We start from the raw sequence: 24,033 nt of genomic DNA on the forward strand, positions 1-24,033 counted from the left end.
ACTACATAATTAGACAGCATAGAAATAATTCTTCTGGCGGGAGGTCAAGAGAAATCCCAGGTGCTTAGAACCAGCAATCCAAGTACATTTCATTCAAAGGAGCTTTGCTCTATTCCAGCCCTGCTCTACCTCCGTCCTCCGAGCCTATTCCCTTCACCCGCGCATCCCCCCCCGCTCCTCACAACAGGACTTCGGCCGACTTTTGAGCGTCCACAAGGAGCAGGGCATGCGCAGAAGACCTTTGCCAGACCCGGAGGTTGAACGGAAGGCAGGAGAGGCGGTAGTTGCTTTATGAGGCACTCTAGTCAAGAGCAATAAAGCATGAGGGATTATAGCGTTGTGCCTCTCTAGGAAGCAATCCTGTTTCACCGAGCCTGTGAGAGGCCGGCCGAGGGCGGGAAGGACTTGCAGCTTCTCTTCTCAGCCTCAGAAACCCTGAGGGAGCGGAGCCCGCGTTTTTCCTCCCCCTGAAAACGGAAAAGGGGCGGGGCCGGATCCATCGTAACCGAACGCGGCCTCGGAGGAAGTTTCACCTGGTTCGGCCTGCGTTGAAGCGGGAGACTGAATGGAGGCCCGAGAGTCACCGGGGAAGGGAGCAGCAGCGGCTCCTCAGGCGGGGAGCGACGGAGAGTCTGGTGAGGGAAGCGGCGGCCTCCCCGAGGAGCTCCGCATTTCTCAGGCTGAGCGCTGGCGCTTCCGCAGCTGCGGCTCCCTGGAGGCCGAGGGGCCCCGGGCGCTTTGCAGCCGCCTATACCGGCTGTGCCGGGCATGGCTGCGGCCCGAACTGAGCAGCAAAGCGGAGATGATGGACTTGGTGGTGTTGCAGCAGCTGCTGGCCCGGCTGCCCCCGGAGCTGTCGGGGTGGCTGAGGGAGTGCGGGGCGGAGAGCTGCGCCCAGGCGGTGGCCCTGGCCGAAGGCTGCCTGCTCGGCCCCGCAGGCGCCCCGGAGCACGGAAAGGGGCAGCAGGTGAGGGACTTCCATCCTCTTCTACCTTCTTCTGTCTCTTCCTTACAGATAATCTCAAGCAAAAAACATCAGACAACCAGCTGGTGTAATAGTAGGTGGGAATAACTTTGTGGGATGGTATTTGCCCATTGTATTTTCCCGCAGTTTGTTATGAACCGGACAGCCATAATGCAGAAGAGATGTCAATTGTCTTGTGGAAGTGGAAAGTGAGAAATGTCATAAAACCCAATCCTAGAATTCCAGATTTTATTAATGTGGTCTTATGGACCAAATAGTACTTAGATTACATATTTCAAAATCTGTGTTTGATGTTATGAACACAGAAACGGTTGTCCTCAAGATTTTTAGATGTAGTCCATATTATCATTCTAGAAAGCAGTAGTATTCAGTAAAATACTTTACAAAATCATAAATGAATATAGTTATCCATTTTTTGCATTGCTTAGTTTCAGTAAAATTAGTAGAGATGCAGATCCCAAGCCTACATGCTTTTCCCAACTGATGTAAACTGAAAGATTGTATGATTATTAGATACTTAAAATAAGTCTTATATTTCCTGGATTCTTCAATCTAGAGCTGGAATGGACTGGGGTGGGGGGCTATCTTCTTGTCTAATTCACTTGTTCAGGCAGAAAACCATTCATATATATATTGCATTGTGACCAAATCTGTATTTAGAAGTATCCAAATTGTTTTCATTAGTGTTCCAGTGTTTCACAGAGTGCGTTTTACCCTCAAAAGCACTTCAGTGTACATTCCAAATATATTTCTAAACTTCCAGATTGGTGGTCTCACAGATGGAACAGACCTAAATACATTCAGAAAGAAGGAAAGGCCAAAATAATCAAGTAAAGGAGAGAGATAAGTAAGCACCTCCTGTTCCGAAGGAATATGGGAAATAAAAAAGAAGCAACTCACAAAAGTGGCAGGGGTTTATGCAGAAATAACAGCAACCCACAGAGCAGCAAGTTCTCTTGTTTTGATTTGAATAGGAAAAATTTGCATGAAGAGGAAAAACCTAAGTCCAGAGAACTAAAATGGTTAAATTCATTTGAAAATGGATCATAAATCAGGCTTTCTTTTAAAAACTGCAGGAGCCATTCATTGAGATTTCAGCAGAGCTCCAGGGAAGGGGAGAGCCATCCAATTATTCTGAAGAGCTTCCTTTCAGGAGGATCCAACTGGGACCACCTTGCCAGGTTAGTATAGATTTCTTTTGAAAAGTTTAAAAATCTTCATACATGAGCTTCCTTGAGAACACCAAGTTTATGTGACTTTGAATCTGGTGTTAAAAAATTAAAGCCGTAAAGCGAAAAAATACCAATTGAACAAAAATTGGTATTTTGGCAGCTGCAGTGTCCTTCAGGTGCCAAAAAAGCCAACACAGTTCCAGGCTGATAAACAGATGGATAGAAACAAGATCATGTGAAGTTAATACCATTAATAATGCTTTCGAGTACTGCATCTAGTTTTGGTAGCCACAATGTAAAAAGGATGTTGAGACTCTACCAACAAAGTTGAGTGCAGAGAAATGCAATAAAGATGATTAGAGGACTAGAGGCTTAAACATAAAAATGGTTGCTCAAATTGAGTATGCCTAGCTTGATTAAAAGAAAGGACTAGGGGTGACATGATAACAGTGTTCCAATATCAGGGGGTGCCACAAAGAAGAGGAAGGCAAGCTATTCTCTAAAGCACCTGAGAGCAGGTCAAGAAGCAGTGGATGGAAACTAATGAATGAGAGAAGCAACATGGAATTAAGGAGAACTTTCTTGACAATTAGAACAATTAATCAGTGGAACAGCTTGCTCCAGAAGTTATAAATGCCCAACACTGGAGTTTTTCAGAAGATAACCATTTGGTGCTTTACCTGGTGATTGATTTCTGGACACAATTCAAAGTGTTGGTTATGACCTATAAAGTCCTATATGGCATTGGACCAGATTAGTTGCGGGACTGCCTTTTGCCGCATAAGTCCCAGTGATCGGTTAGGTTGTACTGAGTCATCCATAACCAGGTCTCAGCAACTAGACAATGTCGCTTGGCGGGACCTAGGGGAAGGGCGTTCTCTGTGGGGACCCCGGCCCTCAGGAATCAGCTCCCCCCAGAGATTCATACTGCCCTCACCCTCTTCGCGTTCTGTAGGACTCTGAAGAATCATCTATGCCATCAGGCCTGGGGCCATTAGACTCTAGCCCCCTGGCCGACAAGTGTAAAATATGTCTGTTTTTCAAATGGGAATGAGTGATTTTTAAATGTTATTAGGGTTTTAAGAGTAATTCGTTAAATTAATTGGATTTTAGATATTTATATTGTATATTGTTTTCTTATGTTTTAAGCCGTCCTGAGTCCTTGGAGAGGGGCGGCATAAAAATCAAATAAATAAATGAATAAATTTGTCTGAAATGGCGGTGATGGCAAACATTTTTGGATTTGCGTTCAAAAAGGGTGTGTGTGGCTGTGCTAGCATGCGTGACGTCCCCACACCCCTTCCCTTCCCTCCCCACAAGCCTCCCTTCATCCCTGCACATACCCAAAGGCCTCAACTTGGATGGTGAAAAAATGGGAAAACAGAACTTCAGAAAAACAGATTTCCAGTTTGCCCATTGTGCTGTTTTTTAAACTCTAGAAGGTTCAGGGAAGCTTCCTGAAGCCCTGGAGTGCGAAAAAACAGCCCAACAGGCAAACCAGAAGCTTTCCTAAAGGGTCCAGAGGGCAAAACAGCCTTCCTTAAGGCTGAGAATCAACTGTCCAGCACACGCATGTGTGTCCTCCGATATGGCTCCTCATGCCATAGGTTCGCCATCACAGGTATAGGGTTTCCTACCTAAGCAGATAGTTGGACTAGAACATCTCCAACGTCCCTTCCAACTCTTTTATCCTATCCCATCCCATCACCAGTGATGTGATATTTTTCAGGATAATGTACAACATTTTGAAATAGGACAGATTAAAAATTCTTAATAGGTATATCCTGTTTTCTAACAAATTTGTGTTTCACTGGCACAGAGAGATAAACCCAGGGGATATCTCTGAGCAAAATCTTTTTGGTGAATTCTTCCAGGCCAGGGGACGGGGTCCCTGAGCATTGCCATTCTACAACTTGGATGCATTTAAGCTATATTTTGTGTCTTTAAAAAGGCAGCCGGGAGGAGGAGGCTTCTCAGCAGGGGTGAAATCTAGTAGGTTGTGAAAGATTCTGAAGAACCGGTAGTGGAAATTTTGTGTAGTCAGGATAACCGGTAGCGGAAAATTTAAGTACTTCAGAGAACTGGCAAATACCACCTCTGGTTGGCCCCAAAGTGGGGTGGGAATGAAGATTTTGAAATACCCTTCCCCTGCCAAGAGTGGGGAGGGAATGGAAATTTTGTAGTATCCTGCCAAGCGGGCCAAGCCACACCCACAGAACCAGCAGTAAAAAAAATGGATTTCAGCACTTCTTCCCACTATTAAGGACTATATGCATCCTCAGGGTGTATGTATCTTTGCTAGAAGCTCCTGCAAAGTTTTCTTTTCGTTTGTGGAATTAAAGAAAATATAACAGTGGACTGTCATCTGGGAATTTTGTTTGTTTGTTTCTAGGCTTCTGATCCCTTTGAGGATGTGGCTGTGAACTTCACAGAGGAGGAGTGGGCTCTGCTGGATTCTAGCCAGAAGGCTTTGTGCAGGGAAGTCATGCAGGAAGTTGCTATGAGTATGGCCACTCTGGGTAAGGATCCTCTTTGCTCTGGATTCTATTTATTAGGAAATATGTTTTAAGTGGAAATTAAGTATATGGTGGTGAAAGCTCTAATGACTATCACCTGTAAAATCTTTCCTAATCTCAGGAAAAGCTGGATCACAATGTGTAGTATGTAGTTAATATCACTGAAAACCCACATGTGCAAAAGTCCCATACACGTCTGTTTGGTTCCGTTTAACTGTCGGGACCTCCATATCATAAAGCGGCTGACCGCTTCATGGGCAATTTTGTCTAAAGTTCTCATCACAGCCACCCTTCTAGAAACTGGGGGCAGAAATGTTCATTATAGCATTATGAAAGGCCTTAGATAGAAATGTCTGACCAAAGTGATCTAAGAACACAAAGCCTTAATATGGTTGAGGACTGAAAAATCTCTTGGATATCATTAAGAGTATCATTGATATCAACCAAACATCTCCGGAGAGGGGCGGCATACAAATCTAATTAATAATAATAATAATAATAATTATTATTATTATTATTATTATTATTATTATTATTATTATTATTACTTTGATAAATTGGTAATACCAAACCTGATACTTAGATAGGCATATTTTTGACTGGGAAATACCCCTCCCCCTTTTAAATTCTAATGAGAATTTCTTGTTTTTTTCCCCAACCAGTTGATGGTGATACAGTGGCGAATGGAAGGATATTTAAAGTGCAAAGGGCAGTGTTTTCAAAGAGCCACCCTTTCTCGTTTACTTTACCTAAAATACAGGATAGTAAACATAAATCACAAAGTTTTGTAAACTATGATAAGGATTTAAGTCTAAAGAAAAAGATGAAGATATGCATGAAGTGTGGAAAGAACTTCAGTAGAAAATGTAATCATTGCAATCAGAAGATACTCATTGGTGAGAGTCCATACAAATGCATAGAGTGTGGAAAAGCCTTTACCACAAACACTAATCTGACTCGCCATCAGAGGACCCACACTGGGGAGATACCTTATAAATGCACCGAGTGTGAAAAAAGCTTTTTTTGGAAGGGAGAAATTATTAGTCATAAAAGGACCCATACTGGGGAGAGACCTTATAAATGCATGGAATGTGGAAAGTCCTTCATTCAAAAACAATCTCTTACGGATCATGAAAGAACCCACACAGGGGAGAAGCCATATAAATGCACAAAGTGTGGAAGCGACTTTCGTACAAGGCGTAATCTGATTTATCATCAGTTGATCCATACAAATGAAAAAACAGATGGTTGTTTGGAGTTTGGAAAAAGATTCACTGAGAGTAGTGATATTACCTTCCCTGAAAGGGTTGACACAGAAGAAGGACAATATAAATGCCTGGAGTGTGAAAAGAGCTTTATGGACGAATGGCACTTAACTTTCCACCTAAAGATGCACGTGGCTGAAAGACCGTATAAATGCATAGAGTGTGGAAAAACCTTTTGCCAGAACTCGGAACTTATGCGTCATAAAAGAACCCATACTGGAGACAGGCCATATAAATGCACAGAGTGTGGAAAAAGCTTTTATCGGAATTCAGCACTTATTTGTCATAAGAGAACCCACACTGGGGAGAGACCATATAACTGCATACATTGTGGAAGAGCGTTTACTCAGAAAAGTACTCTCATTAATCATGAAAGAATCCATACAGGAGAGAAACCATTTCAATGTTCAGAATGTGGAAAGGGTTTTGCTCAGAAAGGATCCCTTAAATTGCATGAGAAAATCCACAGGGCAGAGACAGTATAAATGCTTGGATAAAAAACATTTATCAGAGCACAAAGCTTATCCATCATGAAAGGATGCACACAAGGGGAAAATTGATGGTATGTGGAAAAAGCTTAAACCGGGAATCTTATTTGTCATAAAAGGACACATACTGGAGGAAACCATTCAAGTGCATTGAATGCAGAAAGCAATTTACTCAAAAATTAACTTATTAATCTTGAAAGAATTCATGGGGGTGGGGGTACATGGGGATACAGAATATAGAAAAACCTTTGCTCAAAGTGGACAACGAAATTTTCATGAAAGGATCCACACAGAATGGAGACCACACATAAATGCATGTAATGTGGAGAAACAATTATAAGACAGGACTATATATTGTATGGTGTCTAAGTGTAAAATAGCAATTAAACCTTTCAGTTTCCTGACTTTATCCCATTGCCATCTCATAACATTTCCAACTAGACAATTAATGGCTTCCTTTCCCTTCTTATTTAATATACGTAAAACAACCAGATAAAATAGAATGTACATGCATTAATCAAATTTAGAAAAGATTTCAACTTGCAGTGTTCTGTTCATTCCTAGAAAATACTGCTTGTATACATTTTTGTTAAGTCTTATCTAAATAAATCTTCTCATTCCCCTTTGTTATCTGCTGTCAAGAATAGGAGGGAGATCAGCTCCAGAAAGACAACCTCTTTTTTTTGAGTAGTTGCCAAGGCAATTATTTCATACTACTTTAGCTTCCCAACATATTTTGGAGAAAAAAACTCTTTATAGTTTTAGTCTTAGAACTTTACTAATAAACTGAGAGGAGTGGTGAGCATAGGAATTTTAAAGAATAATAAAAGTAACAATAACAAGAAGTGGAAGGGACCTTGGAGGTCTTCCAGTCCAACGAGTTGTTTAAGCTGGAAACCCTACACTGTTTATTTATTTATTTTATTTATTTATTTATTCATTTGTCGAATACACAAATACCTAGGAAGAAAAATAGACGTAGTAATATGTAAAGTGAACTTAGAGGAGAGGATATATGAAAGAAAGAAAATATATATGATAAGTGATAGAAAGGAAAGACAATTGGACGGGATGAAAGGCACGCCAGTGCACTTATGTAATATATATAATTTCAGACAAATGGTTGTCCAATATCTTCTTAAAAACTTCCAATGTTGGAGCATTCACAATTTCTAGAGTCAAGCAGTTCCACTGATTAATTATTCAGTCAGGAAATTTCTGTTAGGTTCTAAGTTGCTTCTCTCCTTGTTTAGTTTCCACCCATTGCTCCTTGTTCTACCCTCAGGTGCTTTGGAGAATAGTTTGATTCCCCCTTCTTTGTGGCAACCCATAAGATATTGGAACAAGTCTCCCCTGGTCCTTCCTTTCATTAAACTAGACATGCCCAGTTCTTGCAACCATTCCTCATATGTTTTAGCCTCCAGTCTCCTTCCCCCTTTTAGCAGGAAGAATTTGCAGCTGCTCTTCTCAGCCTCAGAAGTGCTGAAGAAGCAGAGCCCCCGCCCTTCTGTCCCCCCCCCCACAAAACTGGAAAGGTGGCTGTGCTAAAGCAAGAAACAGAATAGAAATTCACGGGTCTCTGGCAGCAGGAGAGTAGCACCTCTTCAGAAGGACAGTGGCTGCGGCGGGGAGTCAAGTGAGCTCCACCACCACCATGAATACAGACAACAGAGGACAACCTGGGTTTGGAGGACTCCCCCAGTTATTCCTTACATACTTAATGATATATAACGTATCACATTATACAGCATAGAAATAATTCTGGCGGGAGATCAAAAGAAATCCCAGGCGCTCAGAACCAGTAAGCCAACTAGATTCCATTCAAAGGCGCTTTGCTCTATTCCAGGCCTGCTCTACCTCCTCCGAGCCTGTTCCCTTAGCCCGCGCATTCCCCCTCCCACTAACAAACATTCGGCCATCACACGCCGTCTGCCTACTTTTGACCATCCAGAATGAGCAGGGCATGCGCACAAGACCTTCGCCAGATCCGGAGATTGAACGGAAGACAGGAGAGGTGCTAGTTGCTTTATGAGACGCTCTAGTCAAGAGCAATAAAGCATGAGGAATTATAGCGTTGTGCCTCTCTAGGAAGCAATCCTGTTTCACCGAGTCTGTGAGAGGCCAGCCGAGGGCGGGAACGACTTGTAGCTGTTCTTCTCAGCCCCAGAAGCCCTGAGGGAGCGGAGCCCGCGCTTTTCCTCCCCCTGAAAACGGGAAAGTGGCGGGGCGAGTACGTGGGGGAGGAGCCGTCGTAACCGAACGCGGCCTCTGAGGGAGTTTCACCTGGTTCGGTCTGTGCAGAAGTCGGAGAACGAATGGAGGCTCGAGAGTCACCGGGGGAGGGAGCAGCAGCGGCCCTTCAGGAGGGGAGCGACGGGGAATCTGGCGAGGGAAGCGGCGGCCGGAGTGGCCTTCCCGAGTGGCTCCGCATTTCTCAGGCTGAGCGCTGCGGCTTCCTGGAGGCCGAGGGACCCCGGGCGCTTTGCAGCCGCCTATACCGACTGTGCCGGGCGTGGCTGCAGCCTAAACTGAGCAGCAAAGCCGAGATGCTGGACCTGGTGGTGCTGGATCAGCTGCTGGCCCGACTGCCCCCGGAGCTGTCGGGCTGGCTGAGGGAGTGCAGGGCGGAGAGCTGCGCCCAGGCGGTGGCCCTGGCCGAAGGCTGCCTGGTCGGCCCCTCAGCCGCCCCGGAGCCCGGAAAGCGGCGGCAGGTGAGGGGCTTTCATTCTCTTCTACGCCTCTTCTATCTCTTTCTTACCCATAATCACAAGCAAAAAACATCAGACAACCAGTGTTGAGATGGTGTAATAGTAGGTGGGAATAACTTTGTGGGATGGTATTTGCACATTGTATTTTCCCGCAGTTTGTCATGGACTGGACAGCCATAATGCAAAAAAGATCTTAATTCTCAGGGGAAATGGAGAGTGAGAAATGTCATAAAAACCCTTCTAGAATTCCAGATTTTATTAATATGGTCTGACAGATAGGGCTAATATTCTTCATTCCTCCTGCTTGTCTGTTCTAGCTGGAAACGCTGATAAATGTTTCCTCCTGTCAGAATTCCCAAACCAGGGTCTCAGACTGAATCTAAGAAGGCTCTGCTATTTAGCAATAGCTATTGCCCAAAATCTCTAACACAGATCCAAAAAACCATGTTTCTATATCTCAGTTGGATTATCCAAGTTCTCTAATCCTTTTAGAAATTTCGATCAGTACCATTAGCTTTAAATGGAATGTGAATGTAAAGTCTTAAATGAATTCCATGAGTATTCCTAGCTTGATGAAAAGACCAGAGTTGAAGAAATTTCTTGGATGAGAAGTGAAAGGTCTTCAAAGAAAAACTAAAAACTCTAATTGCCTCTTGAAAAAGACCTTAGGGACAACTATGAACTGGATCGCTTAGAGCAGAGGTCCCCAACCTTTTTTGCACCAGGGACCGGCTTTAAGCTAGACCAGGTTTCCATGGCCCGGTGTGTGTGTGGGGGGCTTTGGTCATATGGGGGTGGGGTTCATTTCCTTCATTTCCTCTTTCTCTCATTCCCTCTTTCTATCCTTTCTATCTCTCACTCTTTCTTTCTCTCCCTCCCTCCCTTTCTCTCTCTTTCCTTTCTCTCATTCCCTCTTTCTCTCTATCCTTTCTATCTCTCACTCCTTCTTTCTCTCCCTCCCTCTCTCTCTCTTTCCTTTCTCTCATTCACTCTTTGTCTCCTGGGGCAGCCTGCGCCTGCCCTGCACCCCCCACCGCGGAGGGAAAGCATTTGGTATCGGCACCGCCAACCCCCCCTCCACGAGCAGCAAAAGCCTAAGCGGCGGGGTGCGCCCTTTGCATTTCGGCATTGGCGCTCTCCCCTCCACGAGCAGCAAAAGCCTCAGCGATGGAGCCGAAAGGCAAACGACGCGATCCGTCGCTGAGGCTTTTGCTGCTCCTGGAGGGGAGAGCGCCAATGCCGAAATGCAAAGGGCGCACCCCGCCGCTTAGGCTTTTGCTGCTCCTGGAGGGGGGGGGAGGATTTAATCCTCCCCGCCCCCCCCGGCAGTCAAACCTTGCTGAGCCTTTTGGCATCGGCGCCCCCCCTCCACGGGCAGCAAGAGGCTAGGCCGCTTGCCTTTTGGAAGCCCGTGGTCGCCCCCCCCACGGACGCTTAGAGGCCTAGCGCCGGCTGCGCCACTAGGCCTGTTAACTTTCCACGGCCACCGGTCGTGGCCCCCAACCCCAGTGCCCCACCCCACGGATGGTTAGAGGAGAGGCCCGGCAGCGAGCTGCACTGCCAGGCCCAGCCCCCCCCCCCCGGACGATTTTCTTACCTTACTCGCCGGCTGCTAAACAACGTTTGGCTGCCAGGGGGCGGGGAGAAGAAAATCTGGGATTTAAGGGGCAGGGAAGAAAGCGGGCCTGCAATTGGCCCCTTTGTTTCCTGCCTTTCCTTAAGGAACTGTTGCTGCCCTATGTTTGTAGAGCAGCAACACTTCTCATTTCAAATTCCAGCGCCAGTCAGCGGCGCCGCGGACCGGCTGAAAAACCCCAACGGCCTGGTCCTGGTCCGCGGACCGGCGGTTGGGGACCTCTGGCTTAGAGCAGTGATTTTCAACCTTTTTTGAGCCGCGGCACATTTTTTACATTTACAAAATCCTGGGGCACACCACCAACCAAAATGACACTCTAAGACACTCCTCTCTTTTTCCATCCCTGTCTCCTTCCCCCTTTTGTGTGTGTGTGTATACACTCTTGAACCATTTCCAAAAACAGGTGAAGCCTGGGTTTTTTTTCTCTTATTTCCAAAAACAGGTGAGGGCTGGGGGGGTTTCTCTCTTATTCTTTGGGTGCTTTTTAACATATGCTTTAAATATGTTCTCTCTCTCTCTCTTTAGTTTCTCTCTCTTTCCCCTCATTCTCTGCCTCAATCATTTTCTCATTTCTCTTTTTTTTCCTCCCCTTTTTTCTCATTTCTCTCTCTCCTTTCCTCTCATTTTCTCTCTTTTTTTCTCTCTCTCTCTCTTTTGCTTTCTTTTTCTCTCTTGCTCTGTGTGTGTGTGTGTGTGTGTGTGTGTCCCTCTTGCTCTCTCTCCCCCTCTCTTTTTCTCTCTCTCACTTGCTCTGTGTGTGTGTGTGTCTCTCTCTCTCTCTCTTGCTGTCTCTCTTGCTATCTCTCGTACACCACAATTGCAACAACAGCATTGGGCAGTAACCGGAAGGCGGTTGCAGGGCAGTTAGCTGTGAGCGGGAGCTCCAGGGCGGAGGCACCGATGGCGGCAGCTGGACATGTTGCTGGGCGCCATACTTGCACTGGGCAAGGGCGTGGGGCTGGCACCTCCATCCTGGCCCAGCCAGCTACTGCCCAGTGCTGCTGCTGCCGGCGCCCTCCTGCTCCCACTGCCGGTGCCCTCCCACCAGGCCCCAAAGCTCATCTGCCCCTGCCGCCATGGAAGCTCCAGCTGCAGCTGCCGGAAAACTTGGAAAGCGCGAAGAAGGAAGCTCAGCTTCTGGTCTTGCAATTTTTTTCTCTTCGTGCCCTCAGCAAAAAGTTGCGAGACAGGAAGCTGAGCTTCCTTCTTCGCGGCACACTGGTTGAAAAACACTGGCTTAGAGTCTCCACAGAAACTTATATTTCTTACATAATATTTTTGGGACAAAGCAGAAAATGTGAATTATTTGCAAGTAGTTGCAAGTAGTACAAACAATGAACAGGATAGTAAAATATTACAAAATAAAAGATGACTATTTGTGAGAAGGCATTTGCACATTCTGTTTTCCCGCAGTTTGTCATGGACTGGACAGGCATAATGCAAAAAATATCTCAATTCTCTCGTGGAAGTGGAGAGTGAGAAATGTCATAAAAACACTTCCTAGAATTCCAGATTTTATTACTATGCTCTTACCGACCAAATATTACTTTGGTTGCATATTTCAAAATCTATGTTTGATGTAATGAACACAAAACCTTTTTTTTCCTTGTCTTCAAGATTTTTGGATGTAGTCCATATTATCATTCTAAAAAGCAGTAGTATTCAGTAAATAACTTTACAAAATGTATAGTTATCCATTTTTTACCCTGCTCAGTTTCAGTATACAGTAATTAGTAGAGATGCAGATCCCAAGTCTTCAGGCTTTTCCGAACTGATGTAAGCTGAATGATTGTATGATTATTAGATACTTAACACAAGTCTTGTATTTCCTGGGTTCTTCAATCAATATAGAGCTGGAAGGGAGTTGGGGGAATCTTCTTGTCTAACTCTCTTGTTTAGACAGAAAACCATTCATATATATCACTTCAGACAGCATAAAATAAAAACTTAAGTCCAGAGAACTAAAATGGTTAAAGTAATTTGAAAATGGATCATAAATCTGACTTTCTTTTAAAAACTGCAGCAGCCATTCATTGAGATTTCAGCAGAGCTCCAGGGAAGGGGAGATCTGTCCAATGATTCTGAAGAGCTTCCTTTCAGGAGGATCCAACTGGGACCACCTTGCCAGGTTAGTATAGATTTTTTTTCAAAAAGTTTAAAACTTCATACATGAGCTTCTTTGGAAACCAAATACCAAGTCAATGTGAACTCTACAGAGAAAGTTGAGTGCATAGAAGAGCAATAAAGATGATAAGGGGACTGGAGGCTAAAGCATAAAGAATGGTTGCTAGAATTGAGTATCTCTAGTTTGATGAAAATAAGGAGTGATAGAATGGTGATATGATAACAGTGTTCCAATATCAGGGGGTGCCACAAAGAAGAGGGAGTCAACCTACTCTCCAAAGCACCTGAGAGCAGGTCAATAAGCAATGGGTGGAAACTAATCAAGGAGAGAAGCAACCTGGAATTAAGGAGAACTTTCCTGACAGTTAGAACAATTAATCAGTGGAACAGCTTGTGTCAGAAGTTGTAAATGCCCAACACTGGAGTTTTTTAGAAGATAACCATTTGCTGCATTGGCTGGCGATTGATTTCTGGACACAATGCAAACAGTTGGTTATGACCTATAAAGCCCTACATGGCATCGGACCAGATTAGGTGAGGACCACCTTTTGCCGCATAAATCCCAGAGTTGGCCTTCTCCAGGTCTCATCAACTAGACAATGTTGCCTGGTGGGACTTAGGGGAAGAGCGTTCTCTGTGGGGGCTCCAGCCCTCTGGAATCGGCTCCCCCCAGAAATTTGTCCTGCCTCCACCCTTTTGAGGTAAAAAGGTGCGTCTTATACACCGAAAAATACGGTATACAGTGAACCCTCGATCATCGCGAGGGTTCCGTTCCAGGACCCCAAGCGATGATCGATTTTTCGCGAAGTAGCGGTGCGGAAGTAAAAACACCATCTGCGCGTGCGCAGATGGTGTTTTTACTTCCACTGCCGCCCGCCCTTCGCCCGCCCACCCCGTTGCTCGCGCCTGGGGTGCGCGCGCGCTTGGGGAAACCCTAGCTCCGCTTCCCAGCTGGGAAGCGGAGCTAGGCTGCCCCAAGCTCGCGCGCCGCCCGCCCGCCCACGCTGTTGCCGGCTCCGCTTCCCAGCTGGGAAGCGGAGCTAGGCTGCCCCAAGCTCGCGCGCGCCGCCCGCCCGCCCACGCTGTTGCCGGCTCCGCTTCCCAGCTGGGAAGCGGAGCTAGGCTGCCCCAAGCTCGCGCGCGCCGCCCGCCCGCCCACGCTGTTGCCGGCTCCGCTTCCCAGCTGGGAAGCGGAGCTAGGCTGCCCCAAGCTCGCGCGCCGCCCGCCCGCCCACGCTGTTGCCGGCTCCGCTTCCCAGCTGGGAAGCGGAGCTAGGCTGCCCCAAGCTCGCGCGCGCCGCCCGCCCGCCCACGCTGTTGCCGGCTCCGCTTCCCAGCTGGGAAGCGGAGCTAGGCTGCCCCAAGCTCGCGCGCGCCGCCCGCCCGCCCACGCTGTTGCCGGCTCCGCTTCCCAGCTGGGAAGCGGAGCTAGGCTGCCCCAAGCTCGCGCGCGCCGCCCGCCCGCCCACGCTGTTGCCGGCTCCGCTTCCCAGCTGGGAAGCGGAGCTAGGGTGCCCCAAGCTCGCGCTCCAGCCCACCGCCGCTGGGGTCTTACCGGGGCAAGAGGGGGAAGACCCAGGGAAGCCTCTGCCCGGCGGGGAAACTCCACCATCTACGCATGCGTGGAAGGGCACGCATGTGCAGATGGTGGAGTTTACTTCCGGGTTGAAAACTAGCGAAATAGCCCTTTCGCGATCCTTGAGGACGCGAAACTCGAGGGTTCACTGTATCCTGTTTTCTAACAAATTTGTGTTTCACTGGCACAGAGAGATAAACCCAGGGGATATCTCTGAGCAAAATCTTTTTGGTGAATTCTTCCAGGCCAGGGGGTGGGGTCCCCGAGCATTGCCATTCGACCACTTGGATGCATCTAATCTATATTTTGTGCCTTTAAAAAGGCAACCTGGAGGAGGAGGCTTCCCAGCAGGGGTGACATGTAGTAGGTTCTGAAAGATTCTGAAGAACCGGTAGTGGAAATTTTGTGTAGTCAGAATAACCAGTAGTGGAAATTTTAAGTAGTTCAGAGAACTGGCAAATACCACCTCCAGCTGGCCCCAAAGTGGGGTGGGAATGAAGATTTTGAAATATCCATCCCCCCAAGATTGGGGAGGGATTGGGAATTTTGTAGTTTCCTGCCAAGCCACACCAACAGAACTGGTAATTTAAAAAAATAGGATTTCAGTACTGCTTTCCACTGTTAAGGACTATGTACACCTGCAGGGTATATGTATCTTTGCCATAAGAGAGGACTGTTACCTGAGGATTTTTTTTCTCTCTAGGCTTCTGATCCCTTTGAGGAGGTGGCTGTGAACTTCACAGAGGAGGAGTGGGCACTGCTGGATTCTAGCCAGAAGGCCTTGTGCAGGGAAGTCATGCAGGAAGTTGCTATGAATATGGCCGCTCTGGGTAAGGATCCTCTGTACTCTGGGTTCTGTTGATTAGGAACGATATTTAAAACCCTGCTGTTAACTTCGGATCTGTGAGACCCGTTTTTGAACTTTGAGACCCTGTAAAAAGATTTCCCTGCATATCTGAAACTTGAAATTTCATGAGTTTGCATCATTTCAGAGGTTCTCTCTATGAGAATTTCTTTCTTGCTGAAAAAAAAAGTCACACTTGTACTCTTCCTGGGTCACCCTGACCCGGACCGAAAATTCTTCATTTGAGGTGCTTATGTTTGGTCAATTTGAAAACTTTTTTCACTTGGAAGGTAGTCTGAACATTTCTGCACACAATGAAAATTGAACTGAAAAAATTGATCAAAAAGACCAAATATAAGTACCTAAAATAAGCATTTTTTGGTCCAGGTCAAATAGACCCGGGAAGAGTACAAGTGTATAGTGTTTTTGAAGAGAACAGCAGGGTTAAATGGGAATTAAACATGTAGTGGTGAGAACACTAATGATTAATCCCCTGTAAAATCTTTCCTAATCTCAGGAAAAGCTGGATCCCAATGTCTAGTATGAAATTAATATCCACTGAAAACCCACATGTGCAAAAGTCGCATACACATCTGTTTGGTTCCCTTTAACTGTCAGGACCTCCATACCATAAACCATCTGACCACAGATGGGCAATTTTATCCAAGGTTCTCATTACAGCCACCCTTCTAGAAAACAACTAGGGCCTTGGCAGAAATGTTCACTATAGTATTGTGAATGGTCTTAGATAGAAATGCCTGAGCAAATTGATCTAAGAACACAAAGCCTTAATATGGTTGAGGGCTGAAAAATCTCTTGGATATCATTAAGAGTATCATTGATAACAATTTCAACCCAACATCTCCTACTTTGACAAATTGGTAATACCAAACCTGATACTTAGATGGGCATATTTTTGACTGGGAAATACCCCTCCCCCTTTTAAATTCTAATGAGAATTTCTTGTTCTTTTTCCCAACTAGGTAATGGTGATACAGTGGAGAATGCAAGGGTATTTAAAGTGCAAAGGGCAGTGTTTCCAAAGAGCCATCCCTTCTCGTTTACTTTACCTAAAATGCAGGATAGTAAATATAAACCGCAAAGTTTTGTAAACTATGATAAGGATTTAAGTCCAAAGAAAAAGATGAAACTATGCATGAAGTGTGGAAAGAGCTTCAGTAGAAAATGTAATCATTGCAATCAGAAGATCCCCGTTGGTGAGAGTCCATACAAATGCATAGAGTGTGGAAAAGCCTTTAATACAATCACTAATCTAACTCGCCATCAGAGGACCCACACTGGGGAGAGACCTTATAATTGCACTGAGTGTGAAAAAAGCTTTTTTTGGAAGGGAGAAATTATTAGTCATAAGAAGACCCACACTGGGGAGAGACCTTATAAATGCATGGAATGTGGAAAGTGCTTCACTCGAAAACAATATCTCACTGATCATGAAAGAACCCACACAGGGGAGAAGCCATATAAATGCACAAAGTGTGGAAGCGACTTCTGTACAAGGCGTAACATGATTTACCATCAGTTGATCCATACAAATGAAAAAACAGATAGTTGTTTGGAGTTTGGAAAAAGATCCACTGAGAGTAGTGATATTACCTTCCCTGAAATGATTAACATAGAGGAAGGATCATATAAATGCCTGGAGTGTGAAAAGAGCTTTATGGACGAATGGCACCTAACTTTCCACCTAAAGATGCACATGGCTGAAAGACCATATAAATGCATAGAGTGTGGGAAAACCTTTTGCCAGAACTCGGAACTTACTCGTCATAAGAGAACCCACACTGGAGACAGACCATATAAATGCATAGAGTGTGGGAAAAGTTTTTATCGGAATTTCGAACTTACTTGTCATAAGAGAACCCACACTGGGGAGAGGCCATATAAATGCATACAGTGTGGAAAAGCATTTACTGTGAAAAGCTATCTTATCAGTCATGAAAGAATCCATACAGGAGAGAAACCATTTCAATGTTCAGAATGTGGAAAGGGTTTTGCTCAGAAAGGAGCTGCTAAATTGCATGAGAGAATCCACAGGGCAGAGACGGTATAAATGCTCGGATAAAAAGCTTTTATTGGAGCCCAAAGCTTATTCATCACGAAAAGATGCACACGGGGTAAATTCATGTTGTGTGGAAAAAGCTAAGGTTTGAAGATCCTTGCACTCCTAAACCCAAATCCAGGGGTCTTCAAACTTGACAGCTTAATTGGAGCAAAGATCTTAATTGTCATGAAAGGACACACACTGGAGGTGACCATTCAAATGCATGGAATACGAAAAGCAGTTTACTCAGAAAAATTATCTTATTAATCGTGAAAGAGATCATGGCATGGGCGTGGGGAGACCATATAATTGTATAGAATATGGAAAAACCTCTGGTCAAAGGGGACAACTTAATAAATAATAATAATAATAATAATAATAATAATTTATTAGATTTATATGCCACCCCTCTCCGAAGACTGGGGTGGCTCATGAAAGGATCCACACACAATAGAAACCATATAGATGCATGTGTGGAAAAACAATTATAAGACATTTACTCATGTAAAAATTCACACCTGGCGGTGCGCAGGGAGAACTATATATTGTATGGCGTCTAAGTGTAAAATAGTAATTAAACCCTTCAATTTCCTGGCTGTAGCCCATTGCCATCTCATCATTTCCAACTAGACAAGTAATGGCTTCCTTGGCTTCCTTTTTAATATACCTAAAAACCACCAGATGAAATAGAATTAACATGCATTAATCAAATTTAGAAAAGATTTCAATCTGCAGAGTTCTGTTAATTCCCCGAAAATACTGCTTGTATTCTTTCCTGTTAAGTCTTATCTAAATAAGTCTTCTCATTTCTTTTTGTTATCTCCTCACAAGTAAGGTTAGGAGGGAAATCAGCTCCAGAAAGATAACCTCTTTTTTGTGTGTGTAGTTGCCAAGGCAATTATTCCATACTACTTTAGCTTCCCAACATAGTTTGGAGAAAAAAATCTCTTTATACTTTTAGTCTTAGAACTTTACTAATAAACTCTTATGACCTGTAATTCTACAGCCTCCTTTCATGTATTTTTTTTTTCATTATCTCATCCTGTCATCATCAGCTATTCTGAGCCTTAAAAGTCTACTAAGGGGAATATAGCCACTTTCAGGTCAATTTCTATCAGTTTTTTGGTAGTGCAGTCCCTTGAAGCCCCCTCTTGGTAGTGCAGTCCCTTGAAACCAGATCAACAATAAGAATCCCCCCAGCCAGGAAAGACAAAGAGAAAAGTTTAATGCAGTTTAATGTTTCCATATGTAAAATAATGCACTTGGGGAAAAGGAATCCTCAATCTGAGTATTGTATTGGCAGTTCTGTGTTAGCAAAAACTTCAGAAGAAAAGGATTTAGGGGTAGTGATTTCTGACAGTCTCAAAATAGGTGAACAGTGCAGTCAGGCGGTAGGGAAAGCAAATAGGATGCTTGGCTGCATAACTAGAGGTATAACAAGCAGGAAGAGGGAGATTATGATCCCGCTATATAGAGTGCTGGTGTGACCACATTTGGAATACTGTGTTCAGTTCTGGAGACCTCACCTACAAAAAGATATTGACAAAATTGAACGGGTCCAAAGACAGGCTACAAGAATGGTGGAAGGTCTTAAGCATAAAATGTATCAGGAAAGACTTAATGAACTCAACCTGTATAGTCTGGAGGACAGAAGGAGAAGGGGGGACATGATTGAAACATTTAAATATGTTAAAGGGTTAAATAAGGTCCAGGATGGAAGTGTTTTTAATAGGAAAGTGAACACAAGAACAAGGGGACACAATCTGAAGTTAGTTGGGGGAAAGATCAAAAGCAACATGAGAAAATATTATTTTACTGAAAGAGTAGTAGATCCTTGGAACAAACTTCCAGCAGACCTGGTAGATAAATCCACAGTAACTGAATTTAAACATGCCTGGGATAAACATACTGTATATCCATCCTAAGATAAAATACAGAAAATAGTATAAGGGCAGACTAGATGGACCTTTTTCTGCCGTCAGCCTTCTATGTTTCTAAAAGATAAACAAAGAGTGAAGACTTCAACAGAACTGAAATAGATATAAAACAAAAGACGCATGGCAGATTATGCTGTGTGGAAAAAGGATTCCTTCATTGAATCTATGGAGATTTTAAGTAACCCAAGTCATGATTACATCCAAAGTGCTTTATCAAAAGACAACTTGATTTTCTTTGTTTTTGATTGGAAATGTTCAGCTTCTTATCCAATAAGTTGTAAACTGAGGAAACTTCTTGGAAGAAAAGCTAAAAACAAAGTCCAATTCTCTCTTGAAAAACCAGCTTTGGAAGTCTTTCCTTGAGTCTCACCGCAGAAATACAGACAACAGGAGAGAGATTGTGGCCCACGTCCCAGTGCTACAGGTGTCCCCCATGTTCTGGAGAAAACCCCAAATCCCAGCTGTTTGAAGACCTGGAGCAGGATTTGAATCAGATACAACCTGGAGGGCTGTTGAATAATAGTAATAACAAGAAGAGGTGGAAGGGACCTTGGAGGCATAGTTCCCTCTAAGCTGAGCAGTGAGCAATTGCTCACTTAAAAATCATCATCAACTCAGAGTTTTCCAAACCTGCCCAGAAGCCGAGAGGGAAGGAGTGAGAGGGAAGGAGAGAGAGAGGAAGAGAGAGAAACAGATAGAAAAAAGAGAGGAAGGAAAAGAGAAAAAAAAAGAATGGGAGTAAGGAAGAGAGAAAGAAAATCAAAATCTAGTTTGAAACTAGCTCAACTATTTAAGTGGCATTTTGATATTGATAGAGTTGCCCTATTATGAGCTTACTCTTATAGACACACAGTACAGTATTTTATTTTGAAATTCTCTGAGGCAAAACAGGGTGGGTTTTTTATTTGTTTGTTTGTTTGTTTATTTATTATTCCTGTGCCGCCCAGTCCCAAAGGGACTGCTGCTCAGACACTATACTTTTCCGCCCACCCCCCAAAAAAATTAGAGGGAACACTGCTTGGAGGTCTTCTAGTCCAACTCATTGTTTAGGCGGGAAACCCTACACCACTTCAGACAAATGGTTGTCCAATACTCTTGTGGTTGGCTCTGAGCCAGCTTCTGCCCCAAGGACTGGGGGTGGATGTGTAAAGGCAAACTGCCCTCCCACAGTGGGTCGACCTCTACGGAGGCACAGAATGCCAAGATTGCCACATCAAAATGAAGCAACAAGAGAATTGTCTCAATGAGACGACCTCGATTGAATCAAGATCTCTCCTTTTATTGTATTTTACTTTTCCTGACATGTGGTACAGAATAACCAATTTGCGAACGCCACATACATTAAGCCATCCCCCAACTACCATTCACTCATGCACTGTATAAGGCAACCTCCTCGTGACTTCCCTATAGATAATCAATGGGAGATCCATTCTTTGCCTTTTTCTGCATTGTGTGTTTACTGGTGATTAGCAAAGGAATGAGAGTAAGGCATATATTTCCTTATATGGAAGTTAGCTATAGGTTTTCTTCATGCTGTATATCAAGTTAATTATTTTCCACGTGGTCATGGATTCTGCAGCTTGCTTACTCAGTCTGGACTTTGCAGCCCCTTCATAGAGGTTTATAAGATTTATACAGCACCCATTAGGCTAAAACATCACTCTTCAGCAATATTCCATTCCTAAAGTTCAGTGCCTATGAACCTATGATTACAACAGACGTGGGTGAATCCTCCCAGTGTCAGAGGCCTGTTTTACTGCCGACTGCTTCGGGCAGCAAAGTATCGTCGGAAGCAGGGAGTGACTGTGAAATAGGACCCTCAGAGGGGGGCTTGGCAGGCCAGGAGGAAGCCATTCCTAATCCTCCTTATCTTTGCTGGACTCTGATGAAGAATCATTTATTGAAGTACGCAGGCGAAGGGCCATGAATAGGAAAGAGCAGCTACGTAGGTATTACAAGAGATAAGAGAGTTCACCTGTGGTTGGGTGTGGTTCAAGTAATTAGGGCTGCTGTTAAATGGGCAGCGTGCCGGCCTCTCAGTGTGGAAGATTATCTCTTCGTGATAGTGGATTTGTCTTGACTCTTCAGATTCTCCAAGGACCCTGTGCTTTGATATCTGGACTCTGAACGTAAATCATAGTTAACGGTGTGAGTTAAACAAAGTCTGAAGGAGAGTACCTGTAACGACTTCACAGCTACTTGTTAATTGCTTTGAGGTTTGTTTTTTTTTTTTTTTGTTATTTCACTGCCTTCAAGCCTGTTTGTTTTACACGTGAGCCCTTGGACTACAAAAAGGGTTTTGTTTCTATTTTTCTGTAGATAAAGAAAGTATTGTTGACTTTTCCTGTGTGTGTGTGTCTGTTTTGGCTACTTTTGCATTTAATTAGAGGCTCGTGCCAAGAGCTGGCAGAACAAATACCTTCTTTAAAACTTCCAGTGTTGGAGCATTCATAACTTCTGGAGTCAAGCCGTTCCACTGATTAATTGTTCTTTTAGAAAATTTTAGTTCTAAGTTGCTTCCCTCCTTGTTTAGTTTCCACCCATTGCTGTTTTGCCCTCAGATGTTTGGGAGAATAATTTATTCTCTTTTCTTTGTAGCAACCCAAAATATTGGAATACTAATGTCTCCCCTAGTCCTTTTCATTAAACTAGACATACCCAGTTCCTGCAAGCATTCATATCTTTTAGCCTCCAGTGAAGGCATGCAGCCCTCCTTCAGTGGGTCGACCTCTAGGGAGGCACAGCATGCCATGATTGCCACATCAGAATGAAGCGACAGAGAGAAAGTTTTCTCGATGAGACGACCTCTGTTAAATCAGGATCGCTCCTTTTATTGTGTTTCACTTTTCCTGACATGTGGTACAGAATAACCAATTCGCGAACACCACATACATTAAGCCATCCTCCAACTACTATTCACTCTTGCACCATATAAGGCAAGCTTCTCATGACTTCCCTATAGATAATTAACGGAAGCTCCATTCTTTGCCTTTTCCTGGATTGTGTGTTTACTGGTGATTAGCAAAGGAATGAAAGGCATATATTTCCTTATATGGAAGTTAGCTATAGGTTTTCTTCGTGCTGTATATCAAGTTAATTATTTCCCAACATGGTCATGGATTCTGCAGCTTGCTTACTCAGCCTGGACTCTTGCTTCCTTTCATAGAGCAGTGATTTTCAACCTTTTTTGAGCCGCGGCACATTTTTTACATTTACAAAATCCTGGGGTACACCACCAACCAAAATGACACAAATCTAATAAATAAATACATAAATACATACATACATACATACATACATACATACATACATACATACATACATAACCCCCTCATATATACAATCCCATGTAACATCCCCTTATAAATACAGTCAATCATCAATCATCCCTCCTCAAATTTATACCACTGTCTCATTTCTGGGTACTTCTCCTGTCTTTCCCCCTTTTCTCTCTCATGTTTCTCATTTCTCTCTCTTCTTCCCTTTTTCCCTCATTCCTTCTCCCTCTCACTTCTCCTCTTTTTCCATCCCTGTCTCTCTCCCCCCTTTATGCGTGTGTATGTATACACACTCCAACCATTTCCAAAACCAGTTGTGGGCTGGGGGGGGGTTTCTTATTATTTGGGTGCTTTTTACAATATGCTTCAAGAATCACCTCTCTCTCTCTTTTGTTTCTCTCTCCTCTCATTCTCTGCCTCAATCATTTTATCATTTCTCCTTTTTTCTCCCCTTTTTGTTCTCATTTCTCTCTCTCCTTTCCTCTCCCTATCTGTCTCTCTTGCTTTCTCTCTCTCTTGCTATCTCTCTTTTTCTCTCTTGCTTTCCTTCTCTCTCTCTCTCATTCTCTCTCTTGTCCTTTCTCTCTCATGCTTTCTCTCTCGTATTCTTTCTCTCTCTCTCTTTCTCTGTTGCTTTCTCTCTCGTTCTCTCTTATTTTCTCTCTCTCTCTCCCTTGTTCTCTCATTTTCTTTCTCTCTGTTGTTCTTTCTCTCTCTCTCATGCTTTCTCTCTCTTGTTCTCTCTCTCTCTCGTTCTCTCTATTCCTTTCTTCTCTGTGGAGGCCGGCGAAGGTTTTCCTTAGTTTGAATGTTCTGAGCAAGCTGGCAGGGGATGGGAAGCAGCCCCTTTACTGACAGCCCGGGACGGGAGAGGGGTGGGCGTTCCCATAGCGCTCGGAGTGGCTAGCGGACGCATCGCCAGTGCCGCTGCAGCCACCAGGAGGAAACGGGGGAGCTGCCTTTCCGTTGTCCTTCTGATGCTGCTGACGTGGTGCCAGGAACAAAACGCCCACCCAGTCCTGAGGGAAAAGACGGACTGATTGGGATGGGAATTAGCGTCTCTCCCGCCGCGTTACGTAGGCAAGGCAAGGCAGAAACTCGCCAGATGCGGAGCCCAAAAAAAGCGCTTCAGGAAGGCAGAAGCGAAGCGCCCCCACCGCCCGCTCGCTTTCAAATGCTGCGCCCGTTGCGCCGGGCTCTTTGCCTGAATCTGCCTCCTTTTTGAGGCTCGAGCGAGCCTTCTTCGCCGGCAGCCGGGGGGGCAGAGCCCCAAAAAAGCGCCTCAGGAAGGCGCCCCCACCGCCCGCTCGCTTTCAAACGCTGCGCCCGTTGCGCCGGGCTCTTTGCCTGAATCCGCCTCCTTTCTGAGGCTCGAGCGAGCCTCCTTCGCCGACAGCCAGGGGGGCGGCTTCTGCAAGTGGGAGCTCCAGGGCTGAAGCCTC

General features: G+C 44.6%; 2 protein-coding genes across 2 annotated transcripts; both read left to right on the forward strand.

The window, feature by feature from the left end:
- Positions 1 to 230: 230 nt before the first annotated feature.
- LOC139159707 (zinc finger protein 436-like) lies at positions 231 to 6,835 on the forward strand. Its single transcript, XM_070737044.1, has 4 exons — positions 231 to 967; positions 2,062 to 2,166; positions 4,550 to 4,676; positions 5,336 to 6,835. The coding sequence occupies exons 1-4, from the start codon at positions 566 to 568 to the stop codon at positions 6,421 to 6,423; spliced, it is 1,722 nt and encodes a 573-aa protein (XP_070593145.1). The 5' UTR covers positions 231 to 565; the 3' UTR covers positions 6,424 to 6,835.
- Positions 6,836 to 8,430: 1,595 nt separating this feature from the next.
- Positions 8,431 to 18,374, forward strand: LOC139159708 (zinc finger protein ZFP2-like). Its single transcript, XM_070737045.1, has 4 exons — positions 8,431 to 9,137; positions 12,794 to 12,898; positions 15,174 to 15,300; positions 16,298 to 18,374. Exons 1-4 carry the CDS (start codon positions 8,742 to 8,744, stop codon positions 17,383 to 17,385), a joined length of 1,716 nt encoding a protein of 571 aa, XP_070593146.1. The 5' UTR covers positions 8,431 to 8,741; the 3' UTR covers positions 17,386 to 18,374.
- Positions 18,375 to 24,033: the final 5,659 nt, after the last annotated feature.

This window comes from Erythrolamprus reginae, chromosome 2, assembly GCF_031021105.1.
Source record: "Erythrolamprus reginae isolate rEryReg1 chromosome 2, rEryReg1.hap1, whole genome shotgun sequence".
NCBI classification, from domain to species: Eukaryota; Metazoa; Chordata; class Lepidosauria; order Squamata; family Dipsadidae; genus Erythrolamprus; species Erythrolamprus reginae.